The 26,647-nt window shown below is 45.6% G+C and overlaps 1 protein-coding gene across 4 annotated transcripts in view; it reads right to left on the reverse strand.

The window, feature by feature from the left end:
- Nucleotides 1-26,647, reverse strand: part of GSG1L (GSG1 like) — a 58,910-nt gene that overhangs the window by 6,352 nt on the left and 25,911 nt on the right. Inside the window, exons 3-7 of one of the 4 annotated variants that reach the window (XM_017809117.1) lie at nt 21,636-21,788; nt 17,347-17,458; nt 12,626-12,793; nt 2,583-2,650; nt 384-2,037 (exon numbers count right to left, since the gene is read on the reverse strand). In XM_017809117.1, coding sequence (XP_017664606.1) covers nt 1,928-2,037; nt 2,583-2,650; nt 12,626-12,793; nt 17,347-17,458; nt 21,636-21,788 — 611 coding nt within the window. In that variant the 3' untranslated portion in view covers nt 384-1,927. Of the gene's footprint in view, nt 1-383; nt 2,038-2,582; nt 2,651-7,842; nt 8,006-12,625; nt 12,794-17,346; nt 17,459-21,635; nt 21,789-26,647 lie in introns of those variants that run through there. The other 3 variants (XM_017809115.1, XM_017809114.1, XM_017809113.1) reach the window with 3 other exon arrangements.

A 26,647-nucleotide genomic window follows, 5' to 3' on the forward strand; every position in this document is an offset into this window, starting at 1 on the left:
AGCAGAGGATGCCAAGTTATACCTAGAGCTCCCTGGTGCTGTTCTTAGCCCAGTTCAGGCAAGTTTAAACCCTGTTAAAGGGGTTTAAAGGAAATAAAACATTTTTTTTTAACCCTGGTAAAGGAAAATTATAGTTTAGTGATGGACATTAAATGGCTTAATATAGAAATATCAAGACTGAATAGTTGTCCTGTTCAAGACTCCCCTGGGATCAAGATTCTGATGAGATTTATAGTTTAAGGTCACTTCTCAAAACAGAGAGCTTAGTCTTGCCAACAGAGGAACCTGATATCCTGTCCTGGCATAAGGCCCTTCGTGCTACCTGTGCTCCCACAGTGCTCCTGGATGCTCAAAAACTTTAATATTGTCTCTTCCAAAATCACCTGGCTGTGACGGCATTTGTCTTCTACGGTCACTCAGTCGTGTTCTTTTCTGTAAAGGTTTTACTCTTTCACTCCTCAGCGACACTCCCCCAAATCCTTGCCTCTCAACAAGGACAGATGCCCTGGTTTGTCTTTGTGGGAGGACAGAAAGAGTCATGATGTCTGAGCACGAGCAAATACTCCTTATCTGCCATTTGGTTCCAATCAGAACATCCTCAGGGCACTTCTAAGTGAGGGCAGCTGGCAAGTCCTCCAGGGAATGAAATACTGGTTGAAGTGAGCAGCAGGAATAACTTCAGGTGGTGCATCCTGGTGTCCCCATGGCTCGGGATCACCTCTCTGGGAAGTGTTCATAAAGTGCTCAGAGTGATCTGCTGGCGTTTGCTCTGTTAGTGGCACGTGGGTGCTGATGTGACCAAGCAGTGGTGAGGACTTGGTCTGCTCTGGGTGTCCCCTTCTTCCATCCAAGCAGACCCCAGGTACCCAGGGGAGCCAGGGGAACCTCTGAGGCTGCCCTGCCTTTAGCCAAGTGCTTCTCACATTGTTCTCTTGCTCTTACCAATTCTCTGCTGGCCACGAGCCCGTTGCATGGTTGATGTGACAGAGTGGGAGTGTGTGAAGCCAGAAACAGCATCAAGGAGAATCCTCGGGTCAGGTGCAGGCTTGATGGACTTGTTCAAGGAAGGAGATGTTCTTCTGAGAGTTGTGAGGATTTGTGCCATCCAGAGCAGCAGCAATTAATGTTTTTCCTCCCTAATAAGCATGAATAATGAAGATCCTGCGGCTTATATTGGATTCATAAGTAAACTGTGAACTGAGAGCAGAACTTCACTCCTGTCACTTCATTAATATTGATCTGATTTCATTACAGTGGGTAACAGATGTGAAGCTGAGACTGATGGAATATTGAAGAAGGGCCACTGTTCTTTACCCTGACACTGGGCTTCTCCTTTGCAGTTTGCTTTCCCAGCACTGTCGGCCCTGTGGGGGTAAAGCTCTGTGTCCTTTAGAATTGAAGCACTGGGGCAGGGCTGGGTGTAGGACCAACAAGAGCCTTGTTCCTATTCCTTGGAACACCTAATGTCAAGACTTGTTATTTGTTCTTTGAAACAAAGACCTTTGGACAGGCTTCAATAATAAAAAAGCACACTTGAGCACCCGCCAGTAGCTTGGCAGGTGGGGAATTTTCTCAGGAAACATGACCCAGATCAATTTTGTACCAATAGACATGTGCAGGCCTGTGAAAATGAGGGGTGTGGATCTCCTGCCTGTGGAAAAGTCCATAACTGACATGACATTTTCAAGGAGCAGGAGTTACCAAGTGAGCTGATGACAAACCAAGCTGGAGAGCAGTGCCAGCACTATCATGCCTGTGGGGAGACCACCTGCAGTGACATGGGACTGGAGAGCAGTTCCAGCAGGTCTGGGGAGGGATCAGGACCCTCAGTGATTAGGGTTACAGACACCAAGCTTCCACGAGTACGTGGCTGAGATGTGCATCTCAGCAAGACAGAGGCAGCAAAATGCCAGCAGGTTTCCAAATTTTAAGAACGCAGAGTCAGCAAGTCACTGTCCCAAGTCTCCCTCCCGCTGAATGAAGGATCACTTGCTTTCTTTCCAAGGAAATAGATGCATGAAACTGCACACATCTTTCCTGGAGAGTAAAGAAAAAGTATAGTATTCAGAGCAGGGCATTGCTCTGTACATTGAACCACTGACTCCCATAGCTTAAAGCAAGAGCTTTTGCAAAGCCTGAATAAAAGCATAGCAATTTTCTGAGAAAGTGCAAGAAATGGCATTAATTATACTAAGTTATTGTCTACCAAAGCTGCTTTCAATCATTTTTATATTCAATAGCATGCATCATCATGAATTGGTGATAAATATAGATGAAAAAAGGTAGTGATAATGAAAGTTATACAGGTGTAAATTAGAGCATATTTTTAAACTACTATGAAGTCACAGCTTCTTGAGATAACACAAAATTATAGGATATGTGCACATCCTAAATTGAACGGTGGAGGATTTTGCACTGTTCATGTGCTGGTTGATTATCACTTGGGCAATGCTGTCTGGGAGAGTAACAAACCTCTGTTTCCCCAGCTTCCTAATCCAAGCCTCATCCTGAGCCCCAGGGAGCCAGCGTGGGGACAGGACAAGCCACTGTGTATCGGACACACTCGAGCCATGGTCACTTACTATTTGGGGAGCAGCTATGGAGGCACTGTAACCTCAGGTCCCCAGCCTCAGCCCTCTCCTCCTCAGCCCTGGAAAAGAGAATATAGAAGTAGCACCTTTAACAGAAACAAAGGCTGCTCCCAAATATACAGAAATGGAAGGGTGAAAACCAGTAAGAGCACAACACACCTGGGCTCCTCCATCCACAGCCAGGCCCGTTATGGAGATCCTGATGGTCTCAGGAAGGACTCAGTTCCACTGGCTTTGCCCCTCTTAGGGACAGCTCATGTAAAGAGGCCATGGGGAATAGAAATGAGGGGCTCAGGGCTGTGTCTCTCCCACTCTTTCACTCCTCAGGATGGATCTAAGTGTCAGGGACCGACAGCATTGTGCAGTAGGTGTGTGTTGGAGGGGGGTGTGTTGCTACTGCTGCATCATTTTACTGCCAGTCCATGCAATTTTCCAGAAGGAACAGCTCTGTGGATAAACCTTTCTGTATTGCAGAATAAAGTACAGAATAAATCCAAGGCAGAAGGTTACACTCATCCCCATGTGCTAATGAAAGGGCAATAGTAACACTGGAAACTCTGATGTCTGTAGGAAAAGGTACTGACTCTGTGAATAGGAGGGACACTGGGTCAGTACTGAAAACCTCTTTAGTTATCTGGGTGACCAAGGAGGAAATCAGAACAAAAGGTTGGCATGTCTTTGGAAAGCATTAATATGATCTGCACATCTTACATGAGGACAATGGAGTTAGAGGAAGCAAGCTGTGAGTATGATACATTACAGAAATGTACAAAAAAGGACAAAATAGAGTGTGTGAAGGATGGTTTGAAAAGTTCTGGTTCTCATAGTGTTGGGAATAGTCCTGATTTATTATCTCTGCAATAGCTTTGGTCCTGCCATCTGACTCAAACTGCTCCCAGCACTTCAAAACTACGTTTTCTGTCCCTGCAGGGACATTTTGTCTGCACTGGTATCAATGGCAGTTTGAACTCAGCTCGCTCCAGAATTTCACCAGCAGCATCTGCCTGACGTTGGGTTGGTTTTGCAGATCAGAGTAAGGGCTCAGTCAGCAAGAAAAATGTTGTGAAATCAGCTGTAATGCCACAATGGGTGTTGATGGACAGCTGCGAGCTGGCAAATGCTGTGCTACGGATGGCTGGGCTGGGGAAGGCTGAATCCTCCAGATTTACTTGCTAAATTTGTGTGTTGGTTTAACAGCACCTAGTCAGTGAGATTTGCTTCACAGGGAGCAAAAAGGATGGATACCAGACTGGAGACAGGGCTGTGCTGATCTCTAGGGTCCCCTCTCCCACCGGTGCCAGGGTGGGATATCGTCCTTTATCCCTCTCTGCAGTGGCTTCAGTTCCAGTGGGACTCAGCACCCCTGGCCTCCTGGACATGGATGCACATCCAAAAGTTGCTACTCTCTGCTCTTGTCATCATTAAAAGAGGGCCATGGGTAATCCAACTTTACTCCCATCACTTTGCTAACCTTTTATTCCTTTCTCGAGGCAGTGACTAGCTCTCCATGAGGAGTTCACTTGGATTTGATTTCTACCCTTTCAGGCCCTTTATCCCTCACCCCAGGCCTCACATACCTTCACCCCAAGGCTGGATATTCCCTTGCCCCAGATCTTCCTCCCTGTAGCTACAACTGTCCCTGTTCCAGCAGCTGTGACTCTTGCCCAGGGTCTCCATCTGCCCCACCTGCACTTTCTGCCCCCAGCACACCAAAGAAGCAGAGAGGGAAGTTTTCATTCTTTACCTGAAATCAAAGTCCACCAGAATTCTGGGAGCAGGGAAAGTCAGAGGAGAGTGGCTGAAAGGGGTTTTTTAATATATGAGAAAAGGAAGGTAAGAAACTGAGGACAAATTCAGGCAAAGACATTCAATGTGAATAACCTGGCTGTGCTGGCCCTTGCCTGAATGGATGTGATTATAGTGTTGGTGTAGCCAGTTGGTCTAAATGAGCAGAATTTTTGTGAATGTGTCTTAATTATTACACAGCCATATGGACAAAGCTGCTAAAACAGCCACAGCTACTAAACAGCTGGGCAGGGGAGGAGGAGAAGGTCTGGCACATTGACATTCCTTCAGCTGATTGCCATAGATTATCAGTCTATGTAGGAGAGAATGAATTTTCCTTGTCCCTTTGGCTTATCTGGAAGGATCCTTAGAGCAAAGAAAGCAGAAAGGCATGTGAGGGTTCCTCCTCTGCCAGTTGGGGGTGAACCATAGACAAGGGACTGTGATCAAGACCATATGGGCAAAGAGTATTCATGTGAAACAGGGCAGAAAGAGAAACTGAGAGGGAAGGAAGAGAGAGACTTATTAAGAACAGACACCTAATAAACTAAAAAAGCTGAAAAAGCTGAGCAAAATTTTAGACAAATATTCAGTTCAGTGGAAAAACGGCAAAAAAGGACAAGCAATAAAAGGACAAAGACTGAAAGCTGACATGTTGTAGGTAATTCTGATCATTTTATAGAACACTTAATGCATGAATAATCCCTCCAAGTCTGTATAATTGACCTGTTTAATTTCTTAGAGTTACCCTGAAGGCTATTGTACCTGTTATATCTGAAGAGCTCTGATATCTTTTGATTTTATGGTGTGAACTACAGTGTCTCTTTCGTCTTGACTTTTTGAAGTCTCCCAGGCCTGGGAAGGAAATGATTGTTGCATATAACACTGTGAATCTTTGATTTTTCTGCAGCTGTTTAAACGTTTTCCCAGTGATAGGAACAAGGCTGTGGAGAGACAGAGCCTGTGTCCTTGGGGTGCAGGCAGGCAAAGAATTCGGCTGTCTCTGTAACTTGTAAGCTGCATACAATTAAAATTAAGTGCAATACAATGAGATTATGTTTGAGAAAGCATTTGCAAAATTAGCGCTGTTTTACTGTCAGTACTTTTCATAAAGCAAATTTCTTCTCTGGGAGCAGGGGCCTGCAGGAGAACGTTCCAACAAAAAACTTCCAACAGGCAAAATGGAGATAACACTTTTCTTCCCTGTCTCCCAGATGAGAAATGTAGCTGGTGGGAATAATGATAACTACAATGATAATAATGCTTTAACTTTCCTGTTGCACAGAGTCCATCCAAACCAGAGGTTAGATGTGTGCACACGGGGTGCTGGATGTGCACTGAGGCAAAGGAATGTGCAAAAAGGGTGATGATATGCACAAAGTAACTGGAAGGAAGAAAGGCTGGAGGGTTTTATTCATGAGGTATGAAAAGGAACATGGAGGTGGAGGAGTAGGAGGGAATGTGAAGTATCCCTGGGTATATGCACAGGAAGGAAAGAGAACTTATTTTATTTTCTGTTTGTGCAAAGGCAGATGGGAGCTAAGGGAAGTTGTGTGGGACTGTGGGCACCCACAGCATGTAGCAACAGGGTGTTGCTAATGGACAATCCCTGGACCTCCTGTAGTGTCCAAGTATTCCCAGGTCACAGCAGTGAAGCTGATCATGAATCTGATAACTTAAAAAAAAAGAATTTTGGTGTATTGCTGCACAGCTTTAAACCTCCAGAATGATCCCATGGTAACACTGTCTCTGGGCTTCCTATTATGTATTCAGATACAACAATTAAAATAATGTGATACAAAAAAAGAAAGTCATAATCATGAAGTTTGGGAACACCACATGCTTGAGCTGTGTGTGCCAAGTGTGTGTGGAAGGGCTGGGGGGATGTGGCCAAGGAGTGAATTGCTGGGGGCGAAATTGTGTCATATGGTGAGGGCAAGAGGAATCAAAATCAAACCCACAACACCCATGTGAAAGAAAAAGTTATTATCCTCTAGGCTACTAATGTTTTTTTTTCTATTTACTGTTCCAGAAGGGTCAGTAGTGGTACTCTATCAAGTTTCCTTAGCATATCTCAATGTAAGTCAACATATTGTTCCTTATAATTCTTCCAGGCTCTAATCTGTAATTCTCACTTCAATAATTTGTCTGTTTTCCTTGCCTGGGTGCTGATTTCTCCTGAGGCACGTAGTGACCCCTTCCTCTTCACTGTGTTTGGGCTTTTTTTTCTCATACAGAGAATTTTTTAGGATTCACTGTCATCTTCAAATGCAAAATTAGGCAAACCATGGTTGTTTGCATCGTTTCTCTCTTCCTTCCAGGCTGTTTGAAAGGTAGAGTGAAATCTTGGAAGTTAGCAGAGGAATAACTGTAGCAACAGACTAACAAACAACAGGATAACCAAGGCAAAATAATAATCATGGAAGGTCTCTAGTTCTCTCTCAGAAGAGATCCTCAATTTGGTGCTGAAATGCTGATCATTGCAAACCTTCTGTCCCCTTCCACCACTGAGAAACTGCCACACTGGTCAGACAAACAGGAATAGATCCTTGTGTCTTCTGTCCCCAAAATGTCTTTACATTATTTCAAGTAATAAACTTCTGGTGAGGGTTTGCTGCACTGATCAGCTTTTCATTCTGTGGAGGTACAAACCCCCGTGGAGCCCATCACACCTTCCCTGCTGTGTGAGGTCCATCTTTGTGTGTTCTTGGCGTTCCACAGTTTTAAAACAAAGCCTTAAGTTTCTCACCACAGGATGAGGGTGACAAATGTCCCAGAGCAGCCACAGGGGCCAGCTCTGAGTGTGCGGGGCAGGGTGTGGTGATGGGCAGAGTGACAGAGCATCTCTGGGCCTCTGGGGCTCAGACAGGACTCTGGGTCCCTCCAAGCCCCCGGTGGCAGTGTGGGTGGCACTGTGTGGGTGTTTCTGCAGTGCCTTGTCATGTACATGCTGTACTTGTGTGGAGCAGCTCCAGAGCATGGGTTGTGTGGAGGAGACAGGGATGGGTTTTAGGCGTGTGACTGTGGAAAATGGCAGCTCCAAAGTGGCCTACCAGTGGCTGGAAAGTGCCTCAGAAGCTGTTGGGATTATTGGGAGGTGCCTATTTCATGTGCTGAGAAATTATGGCTGTCACATTTGTTGCATCCCCACAATTTTACCTTTCCAGAGAGGGAAAATCAGCTTACTTTGGCAGCACAGCTTCTTGTGAATCCCTATGAATTGGATGTATATGGTAAGGACTTGTCAGTCTTGTATTTAACGAGTATATAAGACAGGGCAGGCACTGGGACATCACAAAACTTAAGAAAAAACAGATCAAGGAGAACCTTTTGGGTTTAACACACACCTTCTCAAGGTATCCCAGAGACTTCACCCACATGTGCTGCAGTGGGTGACAGCCTGGATTTGCTGGGACTAGCAGAGCCCATGAAAACCTCCCCTGATGGAGTGACTGACTGCACTGACCTTTCTCTGAAGTACTTGATGGCTTCCTGGTCTAGGAAGTTCTGCTCTTCTCGAAAGCCCTGCTCGAAGATTTTGCGCTTGTGTCTGAACTCGATGACAGTCTTAGTGTAGGAGTTCAGGGTGGTGACAGAGGCCGCCATGCAGCAGGTGAAAGAGCCCCAGGCCAGACTGTGGAGAGACAAACCAGCAGACAGAGCTGGGTTAGCACAGCAGCTCATGTTATACTTCTGATGCCAAGAGACACAGACATGCACAGCATGAGACCAGGCAGGGAAGTCAGAGGTGACAAACCCATTCTTCTCATCTTACCTCAAATGACCTGTGGCTCGTGCTCAAGGTGCAGGCAGGAGGTTGGGAGAGGGGCTGGGCACTACCTCCATCCCATGGAGAACCATATGGCACAGTGTTAGTGTGAACACTGGGTGCTCTGTGACAGAAGAGCCAAACACCTCCTGATTTGCCTCTGAAATGTCTCAAAGCCTTGCAGACAGGTGCTAAAATCCTTATACTCCTGGAGGGAGTAATGCCCAGAGACCATGTCTTTTGGACCAGTGGAAGTTCTCCAGCATCCACGGGACACTGACTGCACAGTGTTACTGCAGGGATGGTTCCTAATCTGGTTTTTGTGCCTTCACCAGGCTGCTGTAATGCCTTCTTTCCTGGACATTTATAGCATTTCTGGCTTATATCTGGTCTCTGATATCTGCATTTTGTGGAGAGACCGAACCTGAGGCTTTCCTGACTGACACTCCCAGTGTGTAGACAGTGCAGTCAGGGGCAGGACACCTGCAAGTACCAACTAGGAGGACAAGGAGACAGAGGGAGAAGGAAAATGGAAGAAAAAAATGACTAGGCCAAGTTAAGCAAGTGTTGTCCTGGGTCTTCTGGCAAGGAGAGTCATCTGGGAGCTGCTCTGTTCCCTACCTGAGGACAGGGTTTCCCCTCAGGTTCTTCTGCCCTCCCTGCACCTCACTGACCTCAAGTTCAGATGGGGCTGGGGGGGACTCATGGCCTCAAGGAGTTAAGATGCTTTTTGAGCATGAAATGGGGCTATAAAAAAGACACTGAGTTCCTCCTTTTGTCTGCAGGGTTTCTCTGTCTTCTGGCTCCCCTTGACTCTCACATTCAGCCCATCAGCTCTGGCTACACAGAGTTCACAGTGGCTTCCTAACTAACTCGGGTTGACTTCATCATCTGTGACAGTGACACACTTTACCTGCTGCTTTTTTCACCTTTTCTATAATAAATGGGTCTGAATTATGCAGAGCAGAAAGAATACAGCCCCAGCAGCATTATCTTATAAACACGTATTGTCAACACAGCTCTCAGCAGGAGCTGTTTTTCCGTTCTGCAAAGGACCTGCAGACAAGGAAGCAGCTTCTCATTTCAAATTAGACAAAACTTGGAAAACAACACATATTCATGAACTGAAAAAAAAAAAAATCTAGGGGAGAAATAGCACAAGTAAACAGAAATGGCTCATTTCAATGATTTCAAAATTCAGCTCCTACCAAGTCCTTGAGGGACTCCCAAGGCAATGAGACGTGTGGAGGCAGCTCTTTCCTCGTCATTTTTGGACCCATTTGCCAGATGCAACCAAATGAGAAGGAAATGTAGTGACCCCTGGGGTGACAAAGTTCCCTCAGGTTTCCCATGCTTGGGTGAAGAAGTGGAAAGGAAACTCGTGCTAGGTGTGATTGTTCAGGTACAGTGTCTTCCCAGCCTGGCATATGTCCTCCTCCTACATGGAGTGTGTGGAAAAGCTCCAACAGCTGCAAACATTTCCAGCTGGGCTCCTAAGCAGTATCCAGGAAGAAGCCAGCAAAAAACCACATGCTTTACTGTGCCTGGGGAATGACATTTGGTGGAAAATTTTTCTTTTTGAAGTTTCTGATGATTTCTAATCATGCACTCAGAAATGCTGAAAGGTTCAGAGAAGGAAATACAGAGTGAAGACTCTTAATGTCTGGTGGTTGGTAAATCATGATAATTAGGCAATTGTGATGGATCTGTTTTAGTTTTTATGGACCTCGGTTAAATGTTATTTATTTTGAAGTGTAAAGAGTGGTTCCCCTACCTGTAAAGTTACACCCTGCCTTAGGTGAAGACCTCTTTGACAGCAGTGCCCCTCCCTGCCAGCTGTGTCCCAGATGTGGTGGGGTGCCTCTGGCAACTGAGCTCAGGGCTGGGCTCTCAAGTTCCTCTGTGGCTCAAACAGCTCGAGTTTTTTATATTTATTTTCTTTAGAGGGGCTGAACTTGAACATCCACTGATCCTCAGAGAAACCCCCTGCCAGGAGAATCCCCCGGCCCACTCCTGGCTTGTGCCAGAGCACAGACCAACCTCCAGGCTTTGCCAATGGCTTGGGAATGGGGCAGGATAACAGGAAGCAAGCAGTGCATTTTCAATTTTGGGACATCTGTGTAGATCACAAGCAGTTCTTCCTCATTTTAAGGAGAAGCATTTTTATCATTCCCTTTCAACAGAGGGGAAAGAGAGTCATGGAAAAGTTAGTTTCCCCACTGGCACTTGGGAAAGGGATGGCAGTCTGGATCCCCAAGATCCTTTGGCTCTTGGCCATGGGGACAATGTTCCCTGGCCCCACTTGTCAGTGCTGTTCCAGTCCTCTGGGCTCTGACAGATCCTGTAACCAGGTGCTGCAGTGGGACATTTACAGCAGGCTGGAAATAATGCTGGTGGTTGCATTACTGGTCCAGAGGTACTGAAAACTCCTGTTTCAGGACATCAACAGAAGCCAGATGGAGCAGAAATTAATTCCTACATGTTTTCAAACTCCACCAGGCTGGGTGGGCATTTCTTATTAACCCTTCTTAAAGAAGGTGTTTAAGTCTGGGTGAAGCCAGGGGAGGTTGTAGCTCTCTGGTCTGTACAGCAGTGGTGGATTAGTGTTAGCTGGAAGGGAGAAGCCTTCTTTTTACTGCATTTGACTTCCCAACCTCCCCTTTCCAGGTCTGCTATCCATCACTGGCATGGTGTGAGAGACCCCATGGTCTCCCTCAGGCTGCTGAGCACCTCTGCAGGCTGAAAATGCTCCCAGGGCAGCTGTGGCTGAGCTGTGTTTGCCCTACATCCTGCACAGATAAATGTCTTGCCTTGGAAGGTATCAGGGGAGGGAAGGAGACCACCAGATCTGAGGAGATGCTTTGTGACTGCAACAGCAGGAGTGGAGCTCAGCTGTGACCCCCCAGTCAGTGTGTGGAGGGAAGCTGAGGTCCCACCTCAGGAGTATGGGGAGAGAGGAGGTTGCTCTCACACATTTACCTGCTGTTGGCATCTCCAGAGTCTTCCACAGTGAGACCTGACCCAGGGGCAGTCCTGGCCCTAAAATCTGTGGCTGCCTGGGGACAGTGAGGGAGAGGCTGCAGCAGCTGCTCTGGGACAGGGCTGGGGTCTGGACAGCAGCCAGAGCTTCCAGCTCCATCCCCGTGGGACACTGGGCTCCCAGCAGCTGGCTTGGAGTGTGGGTGGGATGAGTGGGTCCAGGGAGAGCTCAGAATGCCCTGTGGGACCCACCAGCTCTGAGACATGGGTGTTCTTGGCTAGCACAAGATGAAGGAGAATAATCTAATGAGTGTTTATCATTCCAGACATTTAACAGCATTCTGAATTTTGAGTATTGCAGTAAATTGTTAAATAGATTACTGAAGACAAATATGCCTTATTATTTAAATATATTGAAAATATACAATTATTATGACAGTTTTAATAAATATTAATATAAATATTATAAATATATGAATGCAGTGTATTTATAAGTTTATCATCACATGCAATAAATATTCATTACTGAGACACAAAATAAATTGTATTTTAAGTATAATGTGATTTATATTTTGTAACATGTTGCTAAAATGTTGGTAACTCCTCCCATGAAACATAGTATAAAGAGGGGAGAAGGAAAGACTAATAATCCCCTGCAGTGCTGTGCATAAGTATTTGTATTTATTTATTGGTGTTAGCAAAGGTTGTTGTCTCTGCTTTGAGACAGAAAGAAAATAATGTGCTATATTTAGAAATGACAAAAAGAAAGTATTTTCCCTATCCATCCAAAGAGGCTGATGCCTCTAGAGGAATGGTGATGTTGTTTGCAGGTATTTTTATTCTCCACAGCCTCCTCTTCTTGTTAAGCTTCTTATAAACTTGCAAGCAACATAACACAGTCGATGTATCTTGGNCCTCCAAGCCCCCGGTGGCAGTGTGGGTGGCACTGTGTGGGTGTTTCTGCAGTGCCTTGTCATGTACATGCTGTACTTGTGTGGAGCAGCTCCAGGGGATGGGTTTTAGGCGTGTGACTGTGGAAAATGGCAGCTCCAAAGTGGCCTACCAGTGGCTGGAAAGTGCCTCAGAAGCTGTTGGGATTATTGGGAGGTGCCTATTTCATGTGCTGAGAAATTATGGCTGTCACATTTGTTGCATCCCCACAATTTTACCTTTCCAGAGAGGGAAAATCAGCTTACTTTGGCAGCACAGCTTCTTGTGAATCCCTATGAATTGGATGTATATGGTAAGGACTTGTCAGTCTTGTATTTAACGAGTATATAAGAGTATATAAGTATTTAACGAGTATATAAGGGCAGGCACTGGGACATCACAAAACTTAAGAAAAAACAGATCAAGGAGAACCTTTTGGGTTTAACACACACCTTCTCAAGGTATCCCAGAGACTTCACCCACATGTGCTGCAGTGGGTGACAGCCTGGATTTGCTGGGACTAGCAGAGCCCATGAAAACCTCCCCTGATGGAGTGACTGACTGCACTGACCTTTCTCTGAAGTACTTGATGGCTTCCTGGTCTAGGAAGTTCTGCTCTTCTCGAAAGCCCTGCTCGAAGATTTTGCGCTTGTGTCTGAACTCGATGACAGTCTTAGTGTAGGAGTTCAGGGTGGTGACAGAGGCCGCCATGCAGCAGGTGAAAGAGCCCCAGGCCAGACTGTGGAGAGACAAACCAGCAGACAGAGCTGGGTTAGCACAGCAGCTCATGTTATACTTCTGATGCCAAGAGACACAGACATGCACAGCATGAGACCAGGCAGGGAAGTCAGAGGTGACAAACCCATTCTTCTCATCTTACCTCAAATGACCTGTGGCTCGTGCTCAAGGTGCAGGCAGGAGGTTGGGAGAGGGGCTGGGCACAACCTCCATCCCATGGAGAACCATATGGCACAGTGTTAGTGTGAACACTGGGTGCTCTGTGACAGAAGAGCCAAACACCTCCTGATTTGCCTCTGAAATGTCTCAAAGCCTTGCAGACAGGTGCTAAAATCCTTATACTCCTGGAGGGAGTAATGCCCCAGAGACCATGTCTTTTGGACCAGTGGAAGTTCTCCAGCATCCACGGGACACCGACTGCACAGTGCTACTGCAGGGATGGTTCCTAATCTGGTTTTTGTGCCTTCACCAGGCTGCTGTAATGCCTTCTTTCCTGGACATTTATAGCATTTCTGGCTTATATCTGGTCTCTGATATCTGCATTTTGTGGAGAGACCGAACCTGAGGCTTTCCTGACTGACACTCCCAGTGTGTAGACAGTGCAGTCAGGGGCAGGACACCTGCAAGTACCAACTAGGAGGACGAGGAGACAGAGGGAGAAGGAAAATGGAAGAAAAAAATGACTAGGCCAAGTTAAGCAAGTGTTGTCCTGGGTCTTCTGGCAAGGAGAGTCATCTGGGAGCTGCTCTGTTCCCTACCTGAGGACAGGGTTTCCCCTCAGGTTCTTCTGCCCTCCCTGCACCTCACTGACCTCAAGTTCAGATGGGGCTGGGGGGGACTCATGGCCTCAAGGAGTTAAGATGCTTTTTGAGCATGAAATGGGGCTATAAAAAAGACACTGAGTTCCTCCTTTTGTCTGCAGGGTTTCTCTGTCTTCTGGCTCCCCTTGACTCTCACATTCAGCCCATCAGCTCTGGCTACACAGAGTTCACAGTGGCTTCCTAACTAACTCGGGTTGACTTCATCATCTGTGACAGTGACACACTTTACCTGCTGCTTTTTTCACCTTTTCTATAATAAATGGGTCTGAATTATGCAGAGCAGAAAGAATACAGCCCCAGCAGCATTATCTTATAAACACGTATTGTCAACACAGCTCTCAGCAGGAGCTGTTTTTCCGTTCTGCAAAGGACCTGCAGACAAGGAAGCAGCTTCTCATTTCAAATTAGACAAAACTTGGAAAACAACACATATTCATGAACTGAAAAAAAAAAAAATCTAGGGGAGAAATAGCACAAGTAAACAGAAATGGCTCATTTCAATGATTTCAAAATTCAGCTCCTACCAAGTCCTTGAGGGACTCCCAAGGCAATGAGACGTGTGGAGGCAGCTCTTTCCTCGTCATTTTTGGACCCATTTGCCAGATGCAACCAAATGAGAAGGAAATGTAGTGACCCCTGGGGTGACAAAGTTCCCTCAGGTTTCCCATGCTTGGGTGAAGAAGTGGAAAGGAAACTCGTGCTAGGTGTGATTGTTCAGGTACAGTGTCTTCCCAGCCTGGCATATGTCCTCCTCCTACATGGAGTGTGTGGAAAAGCTCCAACAGCTGCAAACATTTCCAGCTGGGCTCCTAAGCAGTATCCAGGAAGAAGCCAGCAAAAAACCACATGCTTTACTGTGCCTGGGGAATGACATTTGGTGGAAAATTTTTCTTTTTGAAGTTTCTGATGATTTCTAATCATGCACTCAGAAATGCTGAAAGGTTCAGAGAAGGAAATACAGAGTGAAGACTCTTAATGTCTGGTGGTTGGTAAATCATGATAATTAGGCAATTGTGATGGATCTGTTTTAGTTTTTATGGACCTCGGTTAAATGTTATTTATTTTGAAGTGTAAAGAGTGGTTCCCCTACCTGTAAAGTTACACCCTGCCTTAGGTGAAGACCTCTTTGACAGCAGTGCCCCTCCCTGCCAGCTGTGTCCCAGATGTGGTGGGGTGCCTCTGGCAACTGAGCTCAGGGCTGGGCTCTCAAGTTCCTCTGTGGCTCAAACAGCTCGAGTTTTTTATATTTATTTTCTTTAGAGGGGCTGAACTTGAACATCCACTGATCCTCAGAGAAACCCCCTGCCAGGAGAATCCCCCGGCCCACTCCTGGCTTGTGCCAGAGCACAGACCAACCTCCAGGCTTTGCCAATGGCTTGGGAATGGGGCAGGATAACAGGAAGCAAGCAGTGCATTTTCAATTTTGGGACATCTGTGTAGATCACAAGCAGTTCTTCCTCATTTTAAGGAGAAGCATTTTTATCATTCCCTTTCAACAGAGGGGAAAGAGAGTCATGGAAAAGTTAGTTTCCCCACTGGCACTTGGGAAAGGGATGGCAGTCTGGATCCCCAAGATCCTTTGGCTCTTGGCCATGGGGACAATGTTCCCTGGCCCCACTTGTCAGTGCTGTTCCAGTCCTCTGGGCTCTGACAGATCCTGTAACCAGGTGCTGCAGTGGGACATTTACAGCAGGCTGGAAATAATGCTGGTGGTTGCATTACTGGTCCAGAGGTACTGAAAACTCCTGTTTCAGGACATCAACAGAAGCCAGATGGAGCAGAAATTAATTCCTACATGTTTTCAAACTCCACCAGGCTGGGTGGGCATTTCTTATTAACCCTTCTTAAAGAAGGTGTTTAAGTCTGGGTGAAGCCAGGGGAGGTTGTAGCTCTCTGGTCTGTACAGCAGTGGTGGATTAGTGTTAGCTGGAAGGGAGAAGCCTTCTTTTTACTGCATTTGACTTCCCAACCTCCCCTTTCCAGGTCTGCTATCCATCACTGGCATGGTGTGAGAGACCCCATGGTCTCCCTCAGGCTGCTGAGCACCTCTGCAGGCTGAAAATGCTCCCAGGGCAGCTGTGGCTGAGCTGTGTTTGCCCTACATCCTGCACAGATAAATGTCTTGCCTTGGAAGGTATCAGGGGAGGGAAGGAGACCACCAGATCTGAGGAGATGCTTTGTGACTGCAACAGCAGGAGTGGAGCTCAGCTGTGACCCCCCAGTCAGTGTGTGGAGGGAAGCTGAGGTCCCACCTCAGGAGTATGGGGAGAGAGGAGGTTGCTCTCACACATTTACCTGCTGTTGGCATCTCCAGAGTCTTCCACAGTGAGACCTGACCCAGGGGCAGTCCTGGCCCTAAAATCTGTGGCTGCCTGGGGACAGTGAGGGAGAGGCTGCAGCAGCTGCTCTGGGACAGGGCTGGGGTCTGGACAGCAGCCAGAGCTTCCAGCTCCATCCCCGTGGGACACTGGGCTCCCAGCAGCTGGCTTGGAGTGTGGGTGGGATGAGTGGGTCCAGGGAGAGCTCAGAATGCCCTGTGGGACCCACCAGCTCTGAGACATGGGTGTTCTTGGCTAGCACAAGATGAAGGAGAATAATCTAATGAGTGTTTATCATTCCAGACATTTAACAGCATTCTGAATTTTGAGTATTGCAGTAAATTGTTAAATAGATTACTGAAGACAAATATGCCTTATTATTTAAATATATTGAAAATATACAATTATTATGACAGTTTTAATAAATATTAATATAAATATTATAAATATATGAATGCAGTGTATTTATAAGTTTATCATCACATGCAATAAATATTCATTACTGAGACACAAAATAAATTGTATTTTAAGTATAATGTGATTTATATTTTGTAACATGTTGCTAAAATGTTGGTAACTCCTCCCATGAAACATAGTATAAAGAGGGGAGAAGGAAAGACTAATAATCCCCTGCAGTGCTGTGCATAAGTATTTGTATTTATTTATTGGTGTTAGCAAAGGTTGTTGTCTCTGCTTTGAGACAGAAAGAAAATAATGTGCTATATTTAGAAATGACAAAAAGAAAGTATTTTCCCTATCCATCCAAAGAGGCTGATGCCTCTAGAGGAATGGTGATGTTGTTTGCAGGTATTTTTATTCTCCACAGCCTCCTCTTCTTGTTAAGCTTCTTATAAACTTGCAAGCAACATAACACAGTCGATGTATCTTGGCCAAATTATTTTTATGGGATTTTTAAAAGATAGATGGGAAAGTTTAAAAAAAAAAAAAAGCCATGTCCATTTTCCCAAGCCATCTCCCCATGATCTGCAGGGAAGTATCACCGTGCCAGCAGCGCTGCACCTTCCTCTGCAGTTGAGTTAAAAGCTGCACCCTAAGGTTCAACTGAGACATTAATTAAAAACCAAAAAAAAAAAAAAAAGAGCTAAAAGTCTCTGAAATGCCATGGCAATTATGTACCTAAATTGAACTTTAATGAGAGTGCTCAATCTGTGTTGGTAATTGTGGGTGCTGTTTATTTACAAATGCTCTGTACCTGCTGATAGGCACAGCTGCTGCTGCACAGCCACCCATATCTGTCCTCCACACCTCGAGAACTGCAAGGCCCTGGGGGTTTGTGCTTCCCCTGGCACTTTGGGAGCTGGGAATTCACATGCACGTTCCTGGCAATTGGAGGTGATATGCACAATCTCCCAACAGACTCATGGAACAACTTGAAAAAAGCAGGTGACACTTACCAGAAGGACCATCCATAGTCCCATGAATGTGGTCGCCAGTCCTCTGGCCCAAGGCTGACTGTCACTTGGAAAACTTGAGTATACATCATGTGTGCCACCATCCCCAAGAGACCTGGGAAGCAGGGATCATAACAGGAATTGTTGTGCTAATGTTTGTTACAATTCTTGACACAGTTACTGCTGGAGGTGCTTTGAGAGCTCCGAAAAAGTCTTTGTTGTGCTTTTATGCCTCCCGTTCTACTGTGGAGGAGGGAGCTGCATGGGCAGAGGAAAGATGTGACTGAGAGCTCGTTATTTTACATCATACTGAATTCTCAATCAAAAGAGGAGTTAGAGAAAGAAAATCGTTGAAGAAAATGTTGCACTATTAGCAGCACCACCAACCCTGCAGCTGCACGACAGGGGTGTGCCACCCACCAGTTATCTCACTTAGCCCATCACAGACAGGCCTCAGGTGAGGGAATGAGGAGAGAGGCTTCTGTAGGCAATGCAGACTGAATGTGTTAATGCCAAACAACCATATTTTGTCTCAACAGTTGCTAAGATTCATGAATTTGAGCACTTATAAAACACTTGGAAGTTACACAAGGAAGTTAGGGGAGCTCAGCGCTCCTGATGATGTGTGGTAAGAGGACACCACGGGGCTACTTTTGGTGGTACAGTGTTGGTGATGCTTTTGTGACACTGTTATAGTTTGCTGAGAGAACTGCAACTGGGTGAAGATTAGACAATGTGTTAGACACTGCAGTCTCTGTGATGTTAAAGAACAGGCCTGCAGTTAAATCACAGAGCGGCCTGAGTTAGCTCTGCCACTGAGCTGGTTCTGCAGCTTAAGCAGAAAAAACTGCCTGAGCTTTATGTTTAGACATCTCTCTGAGGAAAATCAAACCCCACTTTTCAAGCAGTGCTGGCCAAGAGCAGCTCTGATGCTTGGAGGGTTTTCTGGCTACAACAATTTGGGAAGTTCCTGCCTTGGTACCCGGGCAGTGCAGAGCAATGCTCCCCACTGAGCTCAGCAAAGTGTGGGTTCAGGCAGTTAGCTAAAGAAAGGGGGAGGGTCATCACATCCCAAATAGTCCTTGGACCTACAGATGTCAAAAAGCCTCTTGTGCTGCAGTGACAATTCAAGGCACTAAGAAATACCGATGTTCTGCCACAGTGGGTACAGTGAGGTCCTCCTGCAACACTTTGCACCTTAACCAAAGTCAGCATTCATTTTTATCTCTGACCACCTATTTTTTCCCATGGTTGCCCTTCCTACACGTGGAAGATCCTGATTTCCCATCCCCCCATCCCCAAATTTTGGCTTTTCTTTCCTGCTCATGTACAGAGTCTAAAGCACTTCATTAGTGTCTCCGGACGTGGATGATTCAGGGCAGCTCTGGAGGAGGGAAGTGTGGGAATGTCATGTTCGTGTTGTGGGCATGTTAAGCAGGTCCTTGAGCAAGACAAATGCCATATTTGATACAAACAACTGCAGAGGCTGCAAGAAGACATTCTGTTACAAGGAGCCGTGGTGATTTGCTCAGCTGCCTCGTGTTGGAGTGACATTGCAAAGATAGGAGGTGGAAAGAGCAATTCACTTCAGGAGAAATGATGTTTGGGCAGGGTGGGTGGCCCAGTGGGAGCACAGCAAAGTGGTGCACACCTTGCTCGTGTCTGGCTATATTTAATTTCCAAAGTGCACTGGGACCTTGCTATACTTTTTGAGTCAATGGGTTTTTCTTCAGCTGGCAGTTACACCTCGATCTTAAGTTTGGGCTTTGCTGTTTCTGTATGTACTGTCAGTGATTTTTAGACCTTAATAAAACATTACAGCCTGCCCTGAGACCTGTCACAGTCACTCAGAGCCAGGGGGAGGTTTGAGATGGCAAGGACGAGGCTCAGCAAGGCCGAGCTGCTCCCTCCTGTCGTGCAAAGCCTTGATGGGGTTTCAGCAACGCTCAGAGCTGGGGGGGATGACAGTCCACTGATACAGGTGAGTGGGAGGTCATCAGCAAGTCCTGTGCTGGAACACAGGAACCACAGTGGAATTGTGGTGTTCCTTGCTTTGTCTAGGAAGGGTCAGGGCTTGATCTGTACCTGCTGGTGCTGTTGGGGCCATTTTTCTGTGTACAAGCTACAGCAAAACAAGACAAGTCTTTTTTTATGCTGTCTTGTGTGCATTTGGTTTTGTTTGGTCTATGTTAGATGTGCCTTGCCAAGTTCTCCAAGGGAATATCCTGTAGTCCTTTTTCTCCACAGGGATACCCTATGGTCCTTTTTGTTTTACATTTAAAGGTCACATTTTGGCTACAATGAGCTGCCTGTGACATCAATCAACAAAGGCTGTATTTACAGGACCGTCTTTTCCTCCAGTTGGCTGCTTAAGGCTGGGCAAAGAGGACACAGTGCCTGTAATGTCCACCCACCTGGGGTCCAGGGCATTACAGATTGCAGATGGAAAATCCTGGGAATGTGGTGGACTGGAGTGGGTAGGAGTGCAGAAACATTGATCATTTATAGCTGGCTTGAGATCACGAGCCTTACAGGACCAGAGCTGTTTCTAGGTGTCAGTAATGGGAGAGACTAAGGAACTTTGGAAAGCTGGACATTAAGGAAATTGGGAAAAGACAATATATTTTAAAGCATTTTCAGATACCTTTACTAGAAATACCATTTATGGAATATATCACATTAATTAAAATGCTTTGTCACAAATATTACGTGAGAGACATGCAAATTTTTTAATTTGCGAAAGGTTAAGAGTGATACCAAAACTGTGATCTTGTGGAGTCCTTTTTAATGGCTCCTAAGAGGTTAAGGAACAGCAAGAAATGACCACACCATTAGGAAGTTTTTTCTAACCTTTAGATATTGAGCTATGAAAATATGAAGGTCTCATTGCACTTTTACGAGGGAACTCTAGCATGAATTTAATGAGAGGTGTTATGCTCCAGTGCAAAGTCCTCTTCATTACCTAATTTCTATTAAGCTATGTCATTATAAATATGCTAGGCTTAAATAAATATAGTTTTCTTCTTTCCTCAGGTATCCCTGTCATGGAAAAATAACAGCTAGCAGTGTGTTGGGGTTTGGGGGTTTTTTGCTTCTTTTCTATTCTTCTATCATTTTTCCCTGTAAAATTTTGAAGTTTATATTTGGACCATCTTGGCAATGTGCTTAAAAAGAGGGAAGGCCAAAATAAAAATAGAAAGAAAACTTCATCATTCTTACAAAACTTTAAAACTGCAGTTAATGGTGAAGAAAGAGAGAAACAGCATGGAAGTAATTGCTTGAATGCTGAAGAACTCCACAGAGTTTGACTCTGAAAATTGAACTGACTTTTTTAAAAAAAAATCCAAATTACATCCAAAGCAGAAAAAGATGCTTTGGTAGTTCTTACCAGATTTTTCTTGTCATCTCAACTATACTTCTGATCTTTTTTTTCGTCTTATTATTTCAAAATTTGCAGCCACCCCTGAAGATACAAGCTCCTTCCCAGAATGTACACTGCCTGTTGTAATGTCTTTCAGCTTGAAATGCAGCAGAATAAAATGCACTTTTATTGCAGAAGTTCTTTCTGCTCGGGAGGTCCATGCAGGAGCACTCTACACCAGCCAGCTGTGGCTGCTTCTATAAATCCTGGAGGGTTTTTAGCCAGCAAATCTTCACAGAAGTGAAGGAGCACTTAACTACATGGTTAGATTTCATAACTTCTTTTAGAGAAGTGAATTCCTCAAGTTCATGTGCTGAAGGGCTACAAGTACAGGCTGAGCATGAAAATACCCCGAAACAGTTGTTCTGAGAGATGTACATGTCCCCAGATTACTCCTGGGTTTGCTCCTCAGTGTGATTATTAGAACCCTTTTCATTCTCAATTTTGCTAATGAACAAGATGGGCTTCTTTCTTTTGTTTGAAGAATCCAGCTTTCACCCACTCCCAGGATTAGCACAGGGGAAAAGAATTTTCAACGCTACGTGTTTTTAATTTCCTATTGGAAAATGAGTGTGATGATGCTGCAAATGGAGCTCAGGCTGTAGCTGTTGGTAATGGCTGTGCAGGCTGGGGAGGGATAATTACTGCATTGCTGTTGTGAATTCAGGAATAAGGGTTTTCGCTTCTCCCTGGCAAGAAGCAAATTTATCACGCAGTCCCTCGTGCCAAAAGGAACAAAAAATTACAGTGAAAAATGTGATGCTAAGTGGGGATAAGAAAGTCTTGGAGCCTCGGGTTTTTATCCCTTCAAAGTTATAGGATTTTGCTTTGTGGTGGCTCCTCAGGTAAAAGGGGAAGGGAAGGTTCATACCTGAAAGCACAGTGAAGACAGCAGCAAAGGCATTTAACTTGAGCCCATCTATCACACTGCTTGAATGAAAGAGCTCGAGGCACATAAGGCTGAACCCGACGACCAACAGCATGATGTACAACACCTCAGAAACTACTGATAACCACAGGACACCTGCAATGCACAAGAACAGCAACCAGTTAGCTGGGAAATGCTTTAAACAGGGTAAAGTTTGTGAAAGTTAATTAGGAAATCAGGAATATCTAGGAGTAACTGTGTATTAGGAAGTTGAGTTTTTTTGAAAGTTGGTTACACTTGGTTGGTTTTTAAGGTCAAAAATTGTAATTTTGTGGTTTTTTTTTTTTTTTTTTTTTTTTTTTACTGTTTATCACACTAACTGTATATTAGGAAAAATTTCTTTACTAAAAGAGTGATTAAACATTGGAACAGCCTGCCCAGGGAAGTGGCGGAGTCACCATACCTGGAAGCGTTCAAAAAACAAGTAGATGTGGCAACTTGCAGTGTGGTTCAGTGGGCATTGAGTGTATTTGGCCAAAGGCTGGACTTGATGGTTCTGTGATTCACAAAATTTAAACTCAGCAAACAACCACCCAAACTGTGACAAATAGACAAAGAGGTGGAAAAAGACGTGAAAAGTGGCAGGGGGGTAAGGACATTGCAGAAAAACAAGGTGTTGTTTAAGATCCCAGTTTGAATAAAGAACCTCTTTGAGTGCATCCAGGAACCTCTTGGCTCCTCTGCCCTGAAGCATAGCACAGAGAATTCACTTTCCCTCCCTGTGCCATGGTTTGGATGAGCACAGCCTGGCACTCAAGGAGGTGATGGCACAGAGCTGTGGCACAGAGCACCTCACAGCACCGGTGGGAGCTGGACAGGCTTGGATGCCTCCTTTTCACAGGGCTGTTCTAAGAAATGTCTTCAGTCCAAGTTTTAAATTGCCTCTCCCAGTGTAGTTTTGGGGGCTGTTACCAGAAACCCTTCCACAGAACTGGTGTCCTGCAGAATGACTGCTCTGCCCCGGGGTGTTTGGATCCCCTGCATGGGGCCGTGCTGCTGGGACTAACCTGGGAACTGCCACAATTACAGCAGGGGGGGCACAGTTATTTACAACCTGCTCAGCTGAAGAGCTGCAGATACAAAATTCAGGCTGGCTTCTGTTCCCTCAGCCCCTGGGGACAACCCTCAGAGGAAGGGCAGAGCTGTGGTGTGAGCTCCGTGGGGCTCTGGGGTTGTGTGCACGGGGCAGTGGGTCTGGCAGCGTGTGCCAGTGACCAGCAGGGACTGATCCACCTACAGCAGATGCCACATTTGGAAATTTCAGCACAAAACCTCCAGCAGGATCTGCTGAGTCTTTTAAAGTCACCAAGCCACGGGGTAAATTGGAGAGGATGGGAACAGATGATAATATTGAGTCCCTGCCCGATTTCCAATTGCTGTTTCAGCATGAGAATCTGCTAGAATTCTCCAGTACATTTGCTAACCTGATTGCTAGAGAATTCACCTGGAAACAATGAGCAGTGATGGAAAATTTCAGCCTAAGCAGTTGAAACATGGAAAGTTAAGCATCTGAAGACAATGGCTTATATTAGAAAATGTTAGCTGTAACCATAGAGACTGCTACAGGCTTCACTTATATTAATACCTTCTCTCCTCACTGTAAGAGCACATGTGTGATAATGCCTACAGTTGAGCTTATCAAACCAGATATGCAGTCTCACTTTTATCAAATATTTGAGTGTTCTCTTGGTGACCAGGCTGATCCCAGCTCATATTTTTTTACTGGAAACTTGTCTTTATAATTACATCTAATTAATATGAGCTAGTCGTTGTTGCCACCGTATCTGACCTTTTGAGTTCTTAAACCACACTACAGAGATAGCAATAAATAAACCTTTTAATTGCTCACAGAGGCTGTATGTGCAATATTGCATCTATCAACAGCAAACAGCTGCTTATCTCAGTCCTATTAGTCAATGTGGTATCAGGCAACTGGCACACTCTTCCAAAAAGAAATACAAGGGAGAGAGAGCAACGGTGTTGTTCTGTGATACAGCAGGATTTAGAAGGGATTTTGCCTCATTTTCTCACAACCAGCAGTTTCTGTGATGAGAGAATGATGAAATGATTTGAGTTTGAAAGAATTAGATTATGGAAACCTGACCCATAAACCAAGGGAGCTGACAGCCCTAATTAATGAATTCTGATTCATTCAGCCCCAACTTGAAAGATTAATACACAACATACCTGCCCAGGTGTTTGTTGCCCTGTTTCAGCTCTGGAGGATACCCACTGGTGGTATCTGCACCCCAGGGCAGTGCTGTAATAGGGTCTGCAGCTCAAAACTGTGGGGTGGCTCTGCCTCTGTTTCCTTGGGGGAATAACTGGCTGCAGGGATGGGCTCAAAGAGTTGTAGTCAATGGGTAACATCAGGCTGGTGGTTGTCACTAGTGGTGCTCAGTTTTAGGGCCAACTCAGGAGTTGAGTGAATGCTTAAAAGGAAGTTTGCTGGTGACACGAAATCAGGAGGAGACATTGAGTGCCCTGAGAGTGGAAGGGACTTGACGAGAGTCTGGTAGATGTGAGTGCATCACTCATCATATGGGATCTAGCAAGGACAAATATTGGATTCTGCTCCTGGGACAGTGCAATCCTGGATGTACCTATAGGCTGGGGACAGGAGGCTGGATTGCACCCCTGCAGAAGGGATCTGGGGGGGTTGGTTGATGGCTTGGGGGTGCAGTTGATGTACCCAGCTTTTGTACATGTTTTACTTGTTGGGCACCTACGAGGCAGTGCTTGAAGCTGGATGCTGCAGGCACGAGTGTGCTTGAGGAAGAACAGGAGGCTGGAGAGATGCACACATGTCTGTGTGGGAGGATGAGGGTTAATGTGTCCCAAAGGCAAGTGAGGGCACATGGCTAAAGGCAGCCTTGTGCACATTCAGGGCACAAGAGGGCTCTGGGAGGTGAGCTGGGGGTGGGCCTGGCTGGTGTCCTTTGTCAGCCTGGGGAAGGAGAAAGGAACAGGAGGAACACATGACTGTGTGGCTGGTGTCACAGGGAGTGCTTTGACTTTCCTTTCCACATGGCTGGGATACGAGTGGTTTTGCCAGCAGGGCAACCTTGCAAGGAGATGATGAAAAGCTCAAGGAGATGTGAGTTTGCTCTCCTGTAAAACCTTTTTCCAATGAGACACAAAGACTGTGTTTGCTGTGGAAGGCATAGTCTATTCTTTTTTCTTTCTTCCTGTTCCTGTCTGCAAAGGAACTCTATGTCTAATTCTCATGTCTTATTTCATGGTGTACACTGAATACCTGCTCTGAGCCTTCTTTAAATGCACCTAATGTGGGGAAAAGGCAAGTCCCACATGCAGTGTTTGCATAGTTCTGAGTATGTCCTGTTCTGCCTGCTTTGATTTTGAATTTCATCTGAAATAATAACACCCAGAAAATGCAAGCTGTATCTGAATTTTGCATCTTCCTGTGGCTGCCTGAAGCAGAACAGTTGCTTCAGGTTATTAATTCAGGAGGCAGTGTCTTTCTGTTGTGTGCTGATGGTGATCTCCCACTGCTACTCTCTCTACATGAGATTCATGAGGCAGTCACTTGGCATAACTTCCACTTACAATATCTTACAGTCTCCTTCCTGCAAAGTAGAGAGCTCCTTCTCTTGAGGAGACCTCAGTCATTCCAGGTGACAGGGAAGAGCTCTCCAGAAGATTTTTCTCTTTTCCAATCTTCTCTGCTGTCACCTTTTCTGCCTGTCTTACTTCCCTCCAGCCTGTGTCCTCTGCCCCAGGGATCTGTCTGGCCTAACTCAGCTTTTGTGAAAAATCTTTCCTTCACAAGAGTCAGTAGTTGATTCACTTGGAAAGCTCTACCTGGATGGCCTGTATCTTGTATGTATTCTTATAAATCACCAGATTTCTCTCATTTTTTTGGGCTTCATTCTGTTTATGGATTTCCCTTACCTGTTCATCAAACTGACTGCCGCGTGTGCGGAGAAGGTGCTGTGGGTTTGGGTACAGAGCTCAGCTGGGATGTGCCTCCTGTCCCAAGGACATTCCTTGTTAATGCAGAGGGATTTCAGGCCCTGCCCTGCCTCCTCCTTGCCATGTGCAGCATTTGCCAGTGTGTGTCACCCCCTCTCACCGCGTGACATAGTGCGGTGACATTGTGGCCACCACGTGAGACCTCCTAGGAAAGGAGAGTCTTTGACTCTCAAACAAAACTAAATCAAAACTGGTTTCACTTGCGCTCCTGCACACACATTCTCACAAGGATGAGCGTGTGCAAGGAGCACACAGAGTTACTCTTGTGTGCTGGGGGACACTTTGGATCTTTGCTCTTGCCCCACAGACATTATGCTGGGTGTCACAGGTGGGATTGCTCTGAAGCAAACCACCACAGACTGTGAAGCTGTTCCTGGAGGTAAAGGGGTCACCATCTTCAGGACAAGCTCCTTGTGAAGCAAAAGAAATCAAAGTACAGGACCTGGGCTGAGCTGCTCATCTGGAACTTGAGATGGTAAAGCTGTGACTCACTGAAAGATTCCACATAAGTCAACTTGTATCATAGGTCTCCTAAGTCAGAAGGAATCATATCAACTTCATATCATGTATCTCAAGGCAGGTTGTACTCTATATGATCACCAGCTTTGCCCCAAATGAAAACACAGCCCTGGTGAAAGCATGTTTTTCATCTGTGCTTCTGCCGTTATCCAGAGATCCTGATTTCACAAGAAGACTGGTGAGCCAACTGGGACATTACTGAGCTTCTTTGTGCCTTGGAGCTTTTGTCTGTTGCTCATCAATGTGCTAAGAGACTGTCTTTGTGGAGTTCATGGTGAGAAGCATCAGTGCCACCTCCTTATGGACTTAGCCACTGCAGCAGCATTTTTAAATCTTAAGGAAATCAGTTTTCCAGCATCCCAAGCAAAGTGAGCATACTCTCATTGTGACTGAAGGGATAACTGTTACCCACAGGTTTTAGACACTCAAGTCCATCATGAACC

This window comes from Lepidothrix coronata, unplaced genomic scaffold (genome assembly GCF_001604755.1).
Source record: "Lepidothrix coronata isolate B3197 unplaced genomic scaffold, Lepidothrix_coronata-1.0 Scaffold24, whole genome shotgun sequence".
NCBI lineage: Eukaryota > Metazoa > Chordata > Aves > Passeriformes > Pipridae > Lepidothrix > Lepidothrix coronata.